The sequence below is a fragment of the Scomber japonicus genome, chromosome 6, assembly GCF_027409825.1.
Source record: "Scomber japonicus isolate fScoJap1 chromosome 6, fScoJap1.pri, whole genome shotgun sequence".
Classification (NCBI taxonomy): Eukaryota; Metazoa; Chordata; class Actinopteri; order Scombriformes; family Scombridae; genus Scomber; species Scomber japonicus.
Genome location: NC_070583.1, coordinates 16,212,769 through 16,229,857, shown reverse-complemented (window position 1 = coordinate 16,229,857; position 17,089 = coordinate 16,212,769). Strand labels below are relative to the sequence as shown.

The following is a 17,089-nucleotide window of genomic DNA, read 5'->3' as shown; positions in this document are numbered from 1 at the left end:
CTGGCGTTCATGGGAATTGTAGTACAAAGCTAACATCTGCTGCACCATCCGTGGCGCAGACGCTATCTCCCGTTAACTACATTACCCAGCATGCACCGCAGACAGTCATACAATGTTGACGTGTAGTTGTTGCTCTATACCGCATCACTAGCTGTCAGAGCTGGGCATCATTTAATAGAAAGTTGAGCTTTTTACCGACATTTAGTGTTTTTTGAAGTGGTGGGTGATTTATCTAGAGTGTGTGGGAATGGCGGGAGAAATGTCTATGATTGGTAAGTTGAAATATTTGTATATTTAAAAGTTATTCACCGGTAAAGGGATGCTAATCTGAGCTAACACTGAGCGGTTCGGTCTACCTGTCCATACTCGTGTTTTCTCAGGTTCAGTGATCCTGGCCTTGTTCCTGGCGGGTTATCTGGGGCAGCAGTTTTTACCTCCCCCCAAACCCAAAGTGATCGGCCTGGACCTGGGCACCACTTTCTGCTCGGTGGGTGTCTTCCTCCCGGGTAGGGGAGACGTAGAGGTGATAGCAGATGAAGAGGGGAGGAAGAGCATCCCCAGCACCGTCTCCTTCACGACCACTGCGGTGCTGGCCGGACATGAAGCCGTGGAGCTGGCAGACACCAACCCCCAAAACACCGTATACGATGCCAAGAGGTTCATCGGGAAGATATTTGAGCCGGAGGTCCTGGAGCAGGAGAGCGCCCGGTACCCGTTCAAGGTGGGTCATATCCTACGATTCAGGGTTAAGAGAAACATATGTCATGACGTTTAGTGGCTGATTCTCCATTTTTCTTCACTTACATCTATGAAAGTGTTAGACATCGTTACAAAAAAAAACCCCAAACGCTCTTAACAGATTTGTGAAACCTTTATTTTGTTTATAAAAATAGGAATAGGAAAAACGCGATTTCACTGATATTTCTCCATCCACGTCAGCATTAGACCAGATCCACAAACCAATATACTTACACTTGTCAAACCTTACTAATAATAATCTAGTCCAGATTTGGCAGGTATAAATATATTAAAAAACAAAGACTATACCAAAGCCTGTGTGTTTATTTTCCCTTTAATAAACCTATATTGTAAATCATATTTCCACATTTTTCCACAGTCTTTCACAAGTCTCTCAGGTTGGGAATCTCTGAACTAATCCACCTTTAAAATCTCCGTCCTCACTCATGCTCTCCCTCCCTCTCTGTCGCTCTCTTCCAGGTGATGAACAACAATGGAAGTGCAGAGTTCGTGATCTCCACCAACCAGACCTTCACGGTGAGCCCAGAGTTCATCGGCTCCAGGCTGCTGCTGAAAATGAAGAAGATGGCCGAGCAACAGCTGGGCGTGCCCATCCAGAAGGCCGTCATCTCAGTGCCCGCAGAGTTTGACGAGAGACAGAGGAACTACACAGTCAGAGCCGCCAACCTCGCTGGTCAGTTTGCTAATTATGTGAAGCTGACATTTAATGTCTTGGCAAAGGTGCGCAACAGTTAGCTGGGTTTAAAAACTCCCTCCATTGAAGCTTTTTTTCTTCCTCAAAAACATTAAATGAAGCAGCTTTACTGTGACCTTGTCTTGCAGGCTTGGAGATCCTGCGAGTGATCAATGAGCCCACAGCTGCAGCCATGGCGTACGGCCTTCACAAGGTTGATGTGTTCAATGTGCTGGTGGTGGATCTCGGAGGAGGAACCCTGGACGTGTCTCTGCTCAACAAACAGGGAGGCATGTTCCTCACCAGAGCCATGGCAGGTAACGTGTTTCACAGCTTTAGTAATATAAGAAGAGGCGTGATGAGACCATTGCTCTTCTTCCTGAAGTGGACTCAATAGTAGTTTATAGGTCTACATCACAGAAAGAGCAGCTGTCTAATATCTCTATCCAATAATCTGGCTCATTTTTAATGTCTGTATCCTGCAGCTTTTGTCTGAATTAGAGCTTTTGCTGCTGAACTGAACAGAGGACTCATCCTAAGTATTTTTCTACAGGAAACAACAAGCTGGGAGGTCAGGACTTCAGCCAGAGGATGCTCCAGTACACCACAGAGCGAGTCCAGCAGGAGTTTGGTGTCCCTGTCACTCTCAAAGAAGACATCCACCGCCTCCGCCAGGTTGTGGAGGCGGCCAAGCTCAATCTCACCCTCCAACCCAGTGCCTCCATCAGGGTGCGCCTGCACCTCCACACCCACGATGGCTCCAAGTCACCTGAGGGCTCCGCTCCAGCACCAGTTCTCTTCCAGTCTGTGATCACTCGCGAGCTCTTCGAGAAGCTTAACGAAGACCTGTTCCAGAAGATACTGGCTCCCATCGAGACCGTGTTAGCCGAAGGCCACTTGCAGAAAGAGGAGGTGGATGAGATTGTGCTGGTTGGAGGGTCCACCAGGATACCCCGCATCAGGAGGCTGATCAGCGAGTATTTTGGGAAGGAGCCGAACACATCAGTGGACCCTGACCTGGCTGTGGTTACAGGCGTGGCCATCCAGGCTGGTATCATGGGCGGCTCCTGGCCATTACAAGTCAGTGCTATAGAAATCCCCAACAGACACTTACGCAAGACGAACTTCAGCTAATTTAAAGTTTATTTATTGAGATCAACAGGATGTTACAGAGACTCACCACTGATTTCTAACTGTTTCATGCTTCTTTAATGTGCATCATGTATCTGCTGAGATGAGAAGTACGTGACAAAAGAAACTGTCACCACCACCGCACAGTCATCTGCATGAACAAGACCGTTAAGTTTTTCCACTGTCAAAACTTTGAAGTCTTATCATATTTTTCATTGTTAGTAAAAGATGGTGGTAACAAAAATCCCCCCACATATTTAAACTTAGAGATAAAGTCTTCAGAGGTGAACAGTCCTGTTTCCATTCTTAAAGTGACAGCTGCTTTTGTTACGCTCGAACCTTCAGGAGATATAACAGAGTGAAATCATGATGAAATGTGAATGAGACGCATCATAGATAATGAAATCCTTCAGTGATGTTGAATTCAGGGAACAGCCACTCTTTATGAGGACTTCAAACCTAGCCAGTACATCTTCAGCTATTTATTTATTTATTCCCGTTAACTGTATGGCTGTTTGTGAGTGTGTGTGTGTGTGTGTGTGAGTATGTGTGCAGGTGTTTTGCAGGCCTTTAATGTATTGTACATCTTTCTATCAAAGGTTAACACACAGTGTGCTTGTGCCTTTTCAGAAAGCTGCTATATTGTTGAAATTGAAGCGTAGAGGTGAACTACTGCAAGACTGAGACTGTAATCCAGGTCCATGTGACTGAGGTGACTTTATGTCCACTAGAGGTCACTTGAGACCTAAGTGTCAATATATGCACAGTTAATTTAAAACACATGCATTGCAATATAGACTTCTCGCCTCATAAATAAGATATTCTGATGAGGTGCAGAACAGATGATGGTGCGTGTTGGGGAAAGCCTTAATGTTCACACAGTACTGTAACTCTGTAATCATTTAGCATTATCCCTCCATTACACTGAATCCAGATTATTTGCCTCAGACAGAGGGAGGTGCACTCAGCACTTTGTGGATTTCCACTTGTTGGCCAACTACACATTTTTTTGTGCAATAGTGTGTTCATGTGTCATTTTAATGGCAAATGACTCACTCGCTTCAAACATTTGTGCAGCATATCAAAGGTTAAATAAAAGCAAGTGTGCTTATGCTGCCGGAGGTGGAGAAGGTCGACTCTGGACGTCTCACAGAAGGACCAAAGCTTTTGCTTCCAGGTGCCTTTGTGTATTTGATATTAAGAATTGTGTTACTGTCACATTCAGGATGTTCTATGGACCGGATGTACAGTTTACTTTGTGGTTGACAGACTTGTTCACTTACTCATGTGTTGGTGGACAAATGCTGTTCAGAGAACAGTATAGAAGTTAATTTCCATTTCTATTCCAAAAAGTCTCTTTGTTCATTAGAGAACATTAAACCCAGATGTGTGTGTATATGTCTGAAAGCATCTATTTTCAACCAAGAACTCAAAGTATCTACATTCCATTAAAAGTGTCACTTGTTGTTTTTACCAAACATGATAGATGAGTAGATGTACTTCTACTTCTTTCAAATGAGGAATTTCTCATGTTGGAACTGATATCTTCATGTAATTGAGCATTCAGTTCAGCTGAAGCTCATTTGTTTGCCTTTCATACTGTACAAATCAGTCTGTGGAAATGGGGAGAAAACACCCCATGTGACTAGAATCTATTTTTGTATCGCAAGGTTTATTCATTGTCAGAGTCTAGCCACCTTAAAAAAAAAAAAACCATGAGGAAGTTTAACTCTTTGGACCTGCTATTAAGCCTATTAAAATTCTGCTTCTCAACTTCTCTGCTGTCTTGTTTATTTTGGAGGAACATTTTGTGGTCTGGAACCCTGACTCCTGTACACATGTCCTCATGCAGAACAGTGAACCCCAAAATGTTATACTGTAGTCTCCTGAAAATCTAACCCTTTCAAACAGGAAAACATGATGATTCACATACATTTACATGGTTTCGGTTTCTTGAGCATGAAAACCTTTTGAATATTCTACAAGAATAACCAGAACAGTAGAAGAAAAACTTGCATTAGAAGATTTTTTAATGTTTACTTCTGAGGCACAGTAATACCCAAGGAAAGAAAATAAACACAAAAAGGCAATCTGTTGACCCTGTTGTGACACGTAGTGTCCCTTCAATTAGCTTACGGCTTCATTTTCACATTTAGCACCCACTTCATTGACCTTTCACTTTTACACCAGCAGCCAACCGTGGTGCAATTTGTTTTGTCAACACTAAAATAAGCACATACTTGACTGCAATTCAGAGGCTGTGTAAAAGACCCTGACTATTGCTATTGTTAATTAACTCTCACATTGTTTAAATGTCATCCTTTAATTGGCTGGAGCGTCTCAAACATTATTTCAACTTTTATGTACAATATAACACACTCAACATACTGCAGCACTGCACACAAGGTGGAATATATATATATATATACCCAGCCAGGATACACACAAACTGTACACATCTTTAAAAAAAAGAAGAAACAAGTCCAACCACATTTACATAAACCAATAAAAGACAGCACAAATCATCACCCACCCAAAAAAACCCAACACATTTTCACAAGTTCTTCTGGTTGCACTGGGAGCACAGCTCACACAAGTCATTTCATATGATCATAACTGTCACATGCAGCGATCAGAAGTAGAGCAGGAGGGGGGCCGTTCAGCCTCTATCAAAATCATTATCTTACATACACCATGTGAATATCTCACTGAGAGGAGAAGGCAGGACTTCTGTAAACAGCTTGTACACGTTTTTGTTTGTTTTTCCTCTTTAAATATAAATACTCATGTTAGTACTATTATGCACAACAGCACAGTGGAGTGCTGACAGAAGGCAGGAGCATAAAAGCCTTTTTATATCATGCTGGAATAAAGTCTAGTTTGAAAAAACAAATTCGTCTGCTAAGAGAAGAATATCTTTTACAGTTCTTTAAAAAGAGGGAACTGCTTTGGAAAACTAGCTTAAAATAAAGAACGTGGAAACTCGTGTTCAAAAAGAAGTGGGGGAGGTAGGAGGAGAAGACTGGGTGGGGGGGGGGTGGGCTCTCGGACATTTTGATGTGAGAGAGGAGGCCACGGATTTGGCGAACGACTTCCATCAATAAAAAGTGCTTGTAGTCCCGTGTGATATACAGTATGTCTACCAAGCAAAAAACAACAAAGCGTTATTTACACAATGTACACAAAGCAACTGGGTGGTTGTCCTCTCCGTCAGAGACAGCGCGTCCCTGCAGTTCATCGGCACGGACAGACTTCATGCTGTCTGGATGCTCCGACTTGTTGGCGTCTCCGTCTTGCTACAGCAGATTCTCACAGGCTGAGTGCCGATCACTGGCTGATGCCCTGATTGGTGTAGTAGTTGTAGCCAGTGTCCCCATACAGCTCATCAGCACTGCCAGCTCCATTACCCACCTCTAGAGGGTGCCAAGAGATAGCAAAACAAAAGTCAGTACTGTGTGATGATGGCGTTGCATTTTTTTCCAGTCACAAAATAAAAAAAGATGAAAGAATTGAGTGAAAAAAATCAATGAGTGAGAATATGATTGATTATTGATTATTGATTATTGATTGTTGATTATAACAGCTACTAACTCTCTGCTTTGTTATAGCTGTCAGACTCACCTTTGACCCCCAGCACTAGAGGTTGCCTAGACAGGCTGGGGCGTCTATAAACTCCCCTACACATGTGTCCAGTGGGAGGATTGTGGAGGGGGGAGGTGAGGTGCGTGAAGGGATGCATGGATGGATGGATGGATGAAGGGGAGAGGGGCAAAGTGGGCACAGAGGCGGCGGGTAACGAGGGATGCAATGGATGCATGGAATTAAAAGAAGAATAGGTTCACTGATGGCGGAGAAGATGGCAGGATGGACACATCACACACGAAAGATGGAGGAGGCAGGCCGCTACTGGGGTTGACCTTCAACAGGGATGAGAGGAAGAGGAGGAGGAGGAGGAGGAGGAGGAGGAGCGAGAACATTCACAGACACTCAGAGAGATGCATGCTGGGAAGTAACATGCTAGTCGGGCACCTGAAACTCAAAATGGCTAGTTTCTTAGTGAAATTATGTAACAATAAAGTAAAATAAAAAGGTAAAATACTGTGAGAGGAGCTCAAACTTACGACAACAAGATCACGCTAAATACGAAACATACAAGAGCCGGCAAAACCAGTACGTGTCCGTCTGGTGCGGGTGTGAGCGCCTTACCAGAGAAGATCAGTTTCTCCTTCATGACGTTGATGTCTCTGCTCGACCTCCTGACGGCGGCGCTGAGCATGATCTGTTCAGGGTTGTAGCTGCGCATGCCGCTCATCCGATACCTGCCAGGGTCACATGATAGGTCAGAAACCACCACAAGACAGGAAAGGATATACATAAATACTGCTGCCTCTACTCTCACTGTGGTGGATCAGATTTGAATTTTCATACAGAGGTGATGGAGCTGTATGTGTGTGTTGAGATGTTTTATTCAAGGCGATTATAGTAACAATTTATTTAATTGGAGTGCTGATTTGAGCAATCTGATTCCTCAATTGAAGTTTCCGGTTGTTTGATTGGTCAATATGGTTTATATTAAGCTCAGTTTTAGGCTGGCACTGAACAGGACATCTACTTCTTATCATATTAAAGTGTTCACTGTACAGAAATCTGAGATGAGCACTAAAATACGGCGCCACTTTTAAGTTTTATAAGTTGTAACGAATGGCTTTATTAATCGGTTAATATAGAAATGACTAATGCTTTATAAATCAGTTAGAAACCATTATGAGTGAACAAATGTTTGGTTGCTGGGTTTTGAAAAATCCCTTTGACCAGTTTACACTTTCTATTTGGTAAAATTCTGAATACTTCACAATTTAATAACAGTAACAAAAAGTGAATAAATGGGTCATGTAGTCTAATCGGTCAGAGGGATTTTATAAAAAAAACTGATGCCAAAATATGTCAGATTATGATTACAGAGTCTGCTGCAAATGAGACACTTGGAACAGCACAAACATGTAGTGTACATTTCAATATAACAAATAGAATAGAGCTAATAAATCAAATGTGAAGTATTTTCCCTGCATTCATTGTACGACTACTGAAAATATCCTCTGAAATAATCAACTGAGCACTAAAATATAATTTAAGTACAGAACATTTTGCTCTATTCTGTGAAACATTTGAAGAAGAATGTAAGGTCAGCATTCAGTTTTAATACACAGAAGATTATTCTGTAGATTTGTCTACCGACTGATCAGTCAAGGCGGATCAGTGCATCCTGTCTTTAATGAAAACAGCCAAGATTTAAATTAAATAAACTGAAGAGCATTAGTCACAATGAACCTCGACTAATGCACAAAGAAATGCAAAGGAGAGAGACTTGAGTTCACCAGCATCAATAAAAGCCAATCATGAGCCACTTCCCCTGATGAATGCATATCTGGAGTTCATTTTAGACAATTAGTTGTTTTGTTTAATTAAGTAGATGATCAATTTTAAAGCTTTTTGGTGATTTAATACTGTTGTGCTGTGTGGGTGGAGAAGAGTCATTCTGGCCCACTGAGATAAAGATGTGAGCTCCTACCTCTAGAGGAGAGAGAGGGAGAAGTGGCAGCAGTGCAGTACAACGATTCAGGTGAGATAGAGAGAAATGAGACTGACAAAGTTTAGATGGAGAGAGGAAAAAAAAAACTAATGGAGATCAGATGTTAGATATAATAGAAAGAGGAAGACAAAGAAAAGTAGAGAAAGAATGGCAAAAAGGTGTCTCGATCGAGATCAGAGAGAAGGATGGATAAAGACAGTGAAAGACAGAGAGGGTGAAAGGAGAGGAGAGTGCGGGTCAGAAGAGGTGACCCAGTTACCTGATCATGTGATAGCTGAGAGAAGATGCCAGAATGCAGCAGAAGGAGAAGAGCATGCACATCAGGCAGAGGAAGAAGAGGACGAGGAAGAGGTGGAAGGACAAAAAAAGGACAAAAGAAGGCAGGAGACAAAGAGAGGTCAGTTTAAAAGCCAGCAAAAGCTATTGAAGAGCTCGGCTAAGCAGAGCAAAGCCGCACCGGGCCGTAAAAAGAAAGAAAAAAAAAAAAAGAAGATCATTGCCCTCCTTCATGGAGACAGCAGGAGGACAGGCCATCTGTCTCTGGAGTCACAGAAATAAACAAAACCACACTCTCTAACAGAGGAAGAGAAATAGTGCAGCAGTATGACGGACTTTAGCTAAAAGAAGACGTGCTCATACAACACACATCTTCTCTGTCACCACTAGTTGAAGAGGACAACAACAATACATCATAACAGTTTAGAAAAAACACATAAGAATAATAATCTTGAAGTCAATAATGACAGAATCATTAAACAAAGTTATTACAGCATAAAGCAGCATGATTATGTATGAGCTGTCACTGACAGGATACTGACAACAAGAGTGTGACACAATCAATTCAATGAGAAATGCAGTAATTATCAATATGCTGTCATGTGTGTTGGAGTGTGAAAGAGCACAACAAGGAAACAAACAACTGTCTTCCTTATACACAGGTAGAAAAATGGAGAAACATTAACTCTTGTGTAAGTGCTCACTGTGTGTGTGAGTGTGAGTGAGTGCACTTACTTCTGGAAAATGAATATTCCTATCACTACAGCAAAGGAGACGAGGTCTGCAGACACCCACACCAGGCGGTATTCATCTGGGCTCTGGAAAACACACACACACACACACACACACACACACACACACACACACACACACACACACACACACACACACACACACACACACACACACACACACACACACACACACACACACACCATGTCTGAGTTTTGTCTTGAACAGTGTTATGACAGGATCCACCACTGGGTGGTGCTACATGTCAACAATACAATGTGAGCGGCAACATCCAAACCATCTTACAATGATCTACACACTGATATACACAGACTGACAATTTCATCTATTATTAATAAATAATAATCCATTAATATAATAGCACAACTCTAACACGCAACAGTAAAAGCAGATGCCACGGCAGCCTGAACTCTCCCTGAACCAGTGCAGGGGTGCCGGGGTCACGACCACATGTCATGTGTAGCTCCCATATGGCTGCACAGACAGGGAGAGGTGGCAGGTGAAAAGACACTGCAGAGGCACAGTGTGGGTGCTACCCATGTAGAGAGGTTTCAACAACACAAATGCAATAGAAAACTGTGTCATACACTACAGGATACACTACAGTGACAATGCGCGTCATTCTGTCATTGTGCTGGGACTTCAGATGAAAGCAAAAAATAAAAAGTAGGACACCGTGCTCAGTGCAGGAAATAAAGTGAGTAGATGAGCTTAGATGAAAGCTGGGATCCCTTGTTGATATCACCTGTTAAAATGAAGTTCAGTCATGCAGAGGAGACGCAGATGAAGGGAAGGAGACAGGTAAAAGTGGGACTTCGTAGCTTTGAAAATTAGCACTAAGTACAAAATACACCTTTCACAGATGTAGCTTATAAAACACTACAGAGTTTGGCACTTTAATGTTAAACACAATCAATTTAAATGAAGTAATAAATACAATTCATGATGGCTGATTAGAAAAGTTGAAAAGCAGAAACTTTATCAAGAAAAACATTGCTGTCCTTACCATGAGCCAGACGGGGTAAGGCACCTTTTTGAGGATTTGTGGGGCCTCAGAAGAGACAGACGACACGTCGCTGCACCAGAGCACCGAGTACAGCCAGGGCTCGTTAACGGTGTAGAGGGTGAGGTTGATGTCGTTGTGGGTGAAGTTTCTGAAAGCGATTGCCCACATTCAAACATAAATATAAATCCATGTGTTAAGATGACAGTCTGAAATGTGTATGTGTGTTTTTTTTATTTCTTTGTCAGGTGTTTGTTCCTACCTGATTTCTTCTGTGCTGGCCTGGTTGTATCTGAGCAGCAACCTGCTGATGCCGTACTCTTCGAGACTTTGAGGACTCAGTTTCTCCACTGAGGTCTGGATCAGACCAGGTGCCAGCTGTCTCACCTGAGCTCTGTGCTCATCTGGAGTCCACATCACCTACACAGCAAGTTATAGCAATAGCAATAGAGTGAAACTGCAACATGAATTTATATAGTCATTTTTATTTTTAGGGCTACAACTAAAACAACAAACTAATCATTTTCATTATTGCTTAATCTGCAGATTATTTTCTCAATTAACTAAGTAATAATTTAGTTAATGAAATATTCAAAACAACTAATCAATTAATTCACTAATCCTTGAAATTCTATTCACATTAATTCACATTTTAAGCCATACAGCTGCAGTGAGACTGAAGATACATATGATGCTGATTGGGCCGATATTAACATGTGATTCCAGGACCCTCACCAGGCTCTGAGGAACCCCCGATTGCTGCACAGCCTGCAGTGTATCATTGATCCAGCTGTCGTAGCAGGGGTGCTCTGGAGGAGGTCTCCTCAGCCTGAACACCACTGTGCTGTTGTGATAGGAGGCCAGCTTTAGAAGCTGCTCCAGGCTGCACACACTCTGGTTGGCTATCAGATCCTTCTCTTGCCGGGACAGGGTGCGCACTGTCCAGAAGGGGTCATCCTGAAGCACAGGGACAAAATGTGTGAGGACTAAGAGCAAGGAGATATTTAAACATGGTAATGTAAACACGCTCATTTCTGTTTTTGGAAACATGTAGAGAAACCTGCATTTATCCATAATCCTAATAGGCACTCTATTAATAGCATACATCTCAGTGTTGTCTAGAGGATTTGGACAACGCCTACAGGAAATAAAAACTGTGGTATGTCTTTCTTCCACATTTTTTCTCGCTTTGCTGCTCCCTCAATCCCTCACACTGGAGAAGAAGATCAGATGCTTCTTATTTAGGGCTTCTATGATGTGCTTCACTTCACTTTACTGACTAAAAAAACTTGTCATCATTTGAAATATGTGGGCATGTAGAAATCTGACATTCCTTGGAATGCAATCTAGCCACAAAGTGCGTACAAGCAATGTAAATAGACTGTGGGGGAGAGTGGCGGAAGTAATGCAGAGTCAAACAAATACTGACACAGTGATAGCTCAACAGTCAAGGCTCTTTAGCAAAAAAACTTCTCTGTTAGTGAAAACATTTAGACAATTGCATGTAGAAATACTTTCCACAGTAGTATGAGCAAGGAGAAATCACACAGTTAAACTATTTGACTGTAGAAGGATTAAGTGGAACATAGCAAAGTAGCACAGTGCAGCAAAAATCAAAGCAACTACGTCAAGGCATCTTGCACCAAATTTATATATTCTCCAAGTTTCAGAAAGTGAAGATTAATACTGTTTCAAAATCTGCAGGTAATAGCAAAATGTTAATACAGTTACATAAGGACGGAACTATGCAGTGGGTTGTTTCTCGATGCTGCAGTATCATCTGCATCGAGGCAGCAAAGATGAATTTGTTAGGAGTCTCGTGGTTTGTTTGGACAGTGTGGCGCACTAGTCTAACACTTCAAGCTCATTGAAACAAACTCAATTTTGTTAAAGCACTCATCTGCCTGCATACAGGAGAGGATGTCTACAGTATCCACATTGATGAGACGTGAGGATGTCACTAAGGGTCAATGAGCAAGGACAAAATTCAGTAGTGAACAATGTGACCTTTAACCCACATGGCTGCGGCACAACTGCAGCTGTCCATTAAGGTTCTACCTTGAGGAACCATTGTCCTGCGTTGAGCTGCTGCAGATCTGTCCAGTTGAAGAAAGAAGCATCATTCATGTGCCTGTCTGGGAAAATGTCCTCAATGTCAGTGGTCCTCCGGAGGGTGTGGTCGTGCATCAGGAAAGGCACTCCGTCCATACTATTGATTGATTAAAATTAGAATAATGTTTAAATTCTCTGCATTATATAGACAGTTATAACAATATATAACAGTTCCTCTCTGATGCTTGATTCTGATTGGCCAGATGTTTTTTTAATGTCAAGGATTATCCCTTTAATAACATGAATGCTTAAATTACAAGTGCATGATCATTTTTGTTAGACATTAATAAGATGGCTATAGTGTTCATCTGTACAAACTATACCATCATCACATACAGAAGAAGGATTTCCCCCCTTATCACGCAAATTATGAGCTGCCATTTGTACTTAAAAAAAAAGACATCAGAAAAGGAGGACCACCATCTATCTTTTTTCTCACATTTAAAGCCATCAGGGGTAAATGCTTTTAAAATGAAGAGTCAGATAAGAGCCAAAGAGACAGCACTTGGTTCGAGGCTAAACTCTTGAAATCATATCATACAACAGTATAAAAGAAGAGCAAAGGAGACGTGAGGTTTTGTAAAATGCTGCTGCTTAACATTTGACTAGCAAATGACTTCCTTTTTTTAATGTGAACATTAGTGTATTATCCCTTAAAAGCGAGAAAAAGCTCATAGATTTTTCATTATTTGCTATTCAAATTCTGCTGAAGAAGAATGGTTTTCCTGTGTCTGTGTGTGTGTGCGTCTGGTTTGAGGACGGACACACACTCACTGTCGCTCTGGCTGTCATCAAGTGTAATTACTCAGCACAGGCAGGAGCACACTTGTCAGCGGCGTGCACCAATTGCACAGCCATTCACCTCTCTTAGGACTGTACAGGTCACACACACACACACACACACACACACACACACTCTCCGAGGTCACTTTTGGGGACATTACATCGACTCACATTAATTTCTAGGAGGCTTACCATCACCCTATCCATAACCACTGACCCAAAAGTCAACCTTTTCCAGTTGGGGACACAGCTTTTGTCACCAGTTGCACAAAATGTCCCCAATTAATTGGTCCTCTGTCTGAAATTTGTCCCTCAAAGTAACCACACACAGACACAGACACACACAAACAAAAACGTGGTTGCTAATACAGAAAAATAATTTCTAATTAATTACCTGAACAAACACTTGCCACCAAAAGGGCCCCAACACACAAACACACACACCCTGCACTATGCAAAGAGACTCCCATCCATCACACAAACGCTGTATCCACCCTCCCCACATCCCTTTCTCTTCCTCCAAGTGTCTGTGAGCTCAGCCTGTCACCTCCCATTACGTTGATGATGTCATGCCTCCATCTAGTAATCTGCTGTTGCATCACTTCAGCCTGCTCAGTGCTACGCTCATGTTACTGATGTAGTTAAGTGTCCTGAGTATGTGTTGAATTTGTTACTTACTCATTCTGGAATAATATTGTTGCAAACTATGTGTTAAGATTATAGAAGTGTTTGTCCCATGCAATATAATTTTGATAATTTATATTTTCTCGCATAATATTTATGCTTGGTGACATTGTGTTTTCATTGGTAACTTGAATATGTGGCCCAGCCAATTCTGCTATTTGCATATTTTGGGAAAAAGTGTTTTGGTTACTAATGAAAGGAAACCAAACAGTGAAGAAAAATCTAGAGAATAAATAACCGCTGTTTTGTTTGGCTTCACCGCTTTGCTGTATTGATCGTGTACTTGTGTTTGAGTGTGTGTGTACCTGATAGCTACGTCAGCCTCCAACCCTGTGGTGTTCATCTGCAGAGCTCGCTGGAAGGACCACAGTGTGTTCTCTGGAGCGAGCTGTAAACACACAGATACAGTACAAAAGACACATATGGGGTCAATACTTGTTTGTTCTCCTGTACTGAACAGGTGACTTTATTTTATCTGGAAGTAAAACAAATTAAAAAGGGAAATTTCTCCACTTTTTATGTGGATGTACAATCTGTGTTGATGGTAAATGTGGTCAGTTAAAGCAACAAATTCCTCAGTGTGTCCTATATTGACCAGGAAAGCTGAGTTTTCCTGCTGCCTGAGCCTACATGTACCAGGATGCATTGCGTGTGGCTCCACCAATCAGCCACTGCTGTGTTTGTGGTGTGTTTGAGTAAAGCAGCTGGTGAGTACAGAGACAATTCCAGAGTAGTTTTCACAGTTTCAGAGAAGTTTCGTAGATAAAGTTAGTCAGCAGCATTACACATTACTGAGGCTTATTTGTTTTGGGAAACAAGCGTATAGTGTGAAAAGTTGTAATAGGATTGCCACATCTCTGCTCTGACATTATTGTAAAACTAGTTATTTGTTTGTGTATCACAGAGAGGCTGTGGCTGTAACGTCACTCTGGTCCCGTGGTCACTTTCTCCTCCACATTCTTTTGTGTCTGATTCAGCAGTGTGATATTCAGCCTGAATCATTTCCAGGAAACTGGTTTCCTTACAAATACACTGATATTTTAAAGTAGTGATATTTTAGTGCCTGCTTTTCCCTATCACTGGCCTAACATAGATGGGAGTGTTTTTGGGACCTGCATATTGGTGTCCTTACAGGCATCTTTACCAATATAGCCAGCAGTTCTTCCTTGACATCAACTATATCACTGTGCTGGTATCTGAAGAACAGCAGATTTTGCAGCTGTGCCCGAGAGACACAGATAATATGAAAACAACTTATTTTACACTATATCCCTAATTCAGATAGGTAGAGATAAGCTGAGTTAAAATAAAATGCTAAACACAAAACAAAACTGTTGTATTAATTATCAGGAAGGTTATATCACCAAATAGAAATCTTTGTGGTGCATCACAGACATGTATATGATGTATATGGAAACAGACTCCTGGCTCTGAACACAAAGGGATGCAGGGAAATGATAAACGGCAGGGCTCTGCATGGCTCTTTAACTCTTCAGTAAAGGCTCTGATGAATACTGAGTCAATAGGTTAAACATCACTTACTAGGAAACCATCTTTCTGTGTAACCCTATGACTGTATTGATTACAACATCATTCCTGTGCTGTAGTTCCCAGAGTTCTTCTGGGAAACTGATCCAAACATCTATTTTTTTCCCCTTGTGGGAGTTTCTCACAGAGCCACTCCTAATTTTAGATTCCGCTGTTAGAATCGATCACTTTACACACACACTACACAAAGTAGGGTGTGTGTTTGAGCATGTTGCGAATAACCTTCCTTTTCCTTCCAAGGGTTGCATAATGGGAGGCAGGATATTGTGCCAAGTACATAAATCCTTCTTCAGGTAACATTTAGAAGCAATACAATTAATCAGAGCGCATGAATCAAATCAAAGCCACAATGTGTTTAGGCATGCATGAATTATATTTGAATGTGGCCTTTCACTGCATACTTAACGTAATCTTTTAAATGCTGTGGTGGAGTCTAAAATTGAATTTGTGACAGAGCAGAAAACAGTGAATATGATCATAAGACAATAAAGCTGCTAAAGTTTTTATGAACTACACAGAATCCAGCAGAAAATATACGACTGCAATACATCAGACAGTGAGTGCTCCCGGCTCTCACTGGGCTACGAAGGCCATTTTCAGTGGCCTGATCACGACGTCGTTGACAGACTAGAGTAGCGCTGGGAAGTGCAGGAGAGGAAAATGAATGAATGATCATGGTCGTGGACAGCGTGGTTATGGATTGCAAGCTTCCATGGGTCATGGCTTACGGATCCCGTGTTGCTGTGGTGCTGCTTGACGTCCATTTGTGCAATTTCTATTACAATTATAGTTGCTAGTGTGCTTGTCTGTGTCTCTCTCTTCTCTTTCCCCCTCCTTCTTTCTCTCTCAACCCAACAAATCAAGGCAGATGGCCGCCCACCTAGAGTCTAGTTCAGCTCAAGGCTTCTTCCTGTTAAAGGGGAGTTATTCCCTGCTGCTGTTGCCAAGTCCTGCTAATGGGGGAACGCTGGATCTCTGTAAAGTACTGTCTAGATGTGCTGTATGTGAAAAGTGCTCTGAGATTGCTTCTGCTGTGATTTGGCGCAATATAAATTAAACCGAACTGAATTGTAAAACAGAGGCAACAAATATTAATTTCCTGCATGGCTCAGTGTCATCATCATCATCAGGCAGCTACCATGGTATGGGGGTGTAAAAGCACATAGAATTTGTTGGAAGAGATCAGTCACTTATTCCCACATTCTGATGATGAATGATGGATGTCAGCTGACTCACCATGGGGGCTCCCTGGTGGCCAATAACATTTGGGCGTGGTTTGAGGCTGCTAGGATCCATAATGCATGGGGAGCTGATGTACAGGGGGACCAGGTAAAGGCCCAGTAACACACTGAGATACAGCAGCATGACCACAACCTGGAACACTGGGGGAAGACAATAACATAGTTATGGCTCATATAACTATAATTGATATGATATAAGTACAGAAGTTAAAGCAGTAGACTGACATTTTGGGAAAGCAGCTGGTTTGATAAGCTTAGCACAAAGACTGCAAACAGGGAGAAACAACTAGACTGGCTCTGTTCACAGTCAGCTTGCTAGCACCTTATAAGCTCACTATTTAATGTTCAATATTTTGTTTGTATAATCCATGAAAAAGCAGATTTTTGTGTTTTATGAGGAGTTTGGTTACTAATAAACACAGTCAGTCTACCTTTTTCCCCTGTGTCCAATTTTTATTATAAACTAAGTTAAAAGGTGCTTGCTTTTGTTTAATACAGTCAATGCAGTCTCATCCAACTCTTGGTGTTGTTCCCAA

At 41.8% G+C, this 17,089-nt stretch overlaps 2 protein-coding genes across 2 annotated transcripts in view; one reads left to right on the top strand and one right to left on the bottom strand.

The window, feature by feature from the left end:
* The first annotated feature begins 153 nt into the window (after positions 1–153).
* On the top strand, positions 154–4,340 carry hspa13 (heat shock protein 70 family, member 13). Its single transcript, XM_053320671.1, has 5 exons — positions 154–272; positions 381–721; positions 1,219–1,432; positions 1,582–1,749; positions 1,986–4,340. The coding sequence occupies exons 1-5, from the start codon at positions 248–250 to the stop codon at positions 2,564–2,566; spliced, it is 1,329 nt and encodes a 442-aa protein (XP_053176646.1). The 5' UTR covers positions 154–247; the 3' UTR covers positions 2,567–4,340.
* A 252-nt stretch (positions 4,341–4,592) lies between these two features.
* Positions 4,593–17,089, bottom strand: part of gdpd5b (glycerophosphodiester phosphodiesterase domain containing 5b) — a 48,850-nt gene continuing 36,353 nt past the window's right edge. Inside the window, exons 8-16 of the mRNA XM_053320669.1 lie at positions 16,549–16,694; positions 14,070–14,152; positions 12,244–12,394; positions 10,921–11,142; positions 10,448–10,605; positions 10,189–10,336; positions 9,165–9,247; positions 6,770–6,882; positions 4,593–5,976 (exon numbers count right to left, since the gene is read on the bottom strand). Of these exons, the coding sequence (XP_053176644.1) occupies positions 5,891–5,976; positions 6,770–6,882; positions 9,165–9,247; positions 10,189–10,336; positions 10,448–10,605; positions 10,921–11,142; positions 12,244–12,394; positions 14,070–14,152; positions 16,549–16,694 (1,190 nt within the window). The 3' untranslated portion in view covers positions 4,593–5,890. The remainder of the gene's footprint in view (positions 5,977–6,769; positions 6,883–9,164; positions 9,248–10,188; positions 10,337–10,447; positions 10,606–10,920; positions 11,143–12,243; positions 12,395–14,069; positions 14,153–16,548; positions 16,695–17,089) is intronic.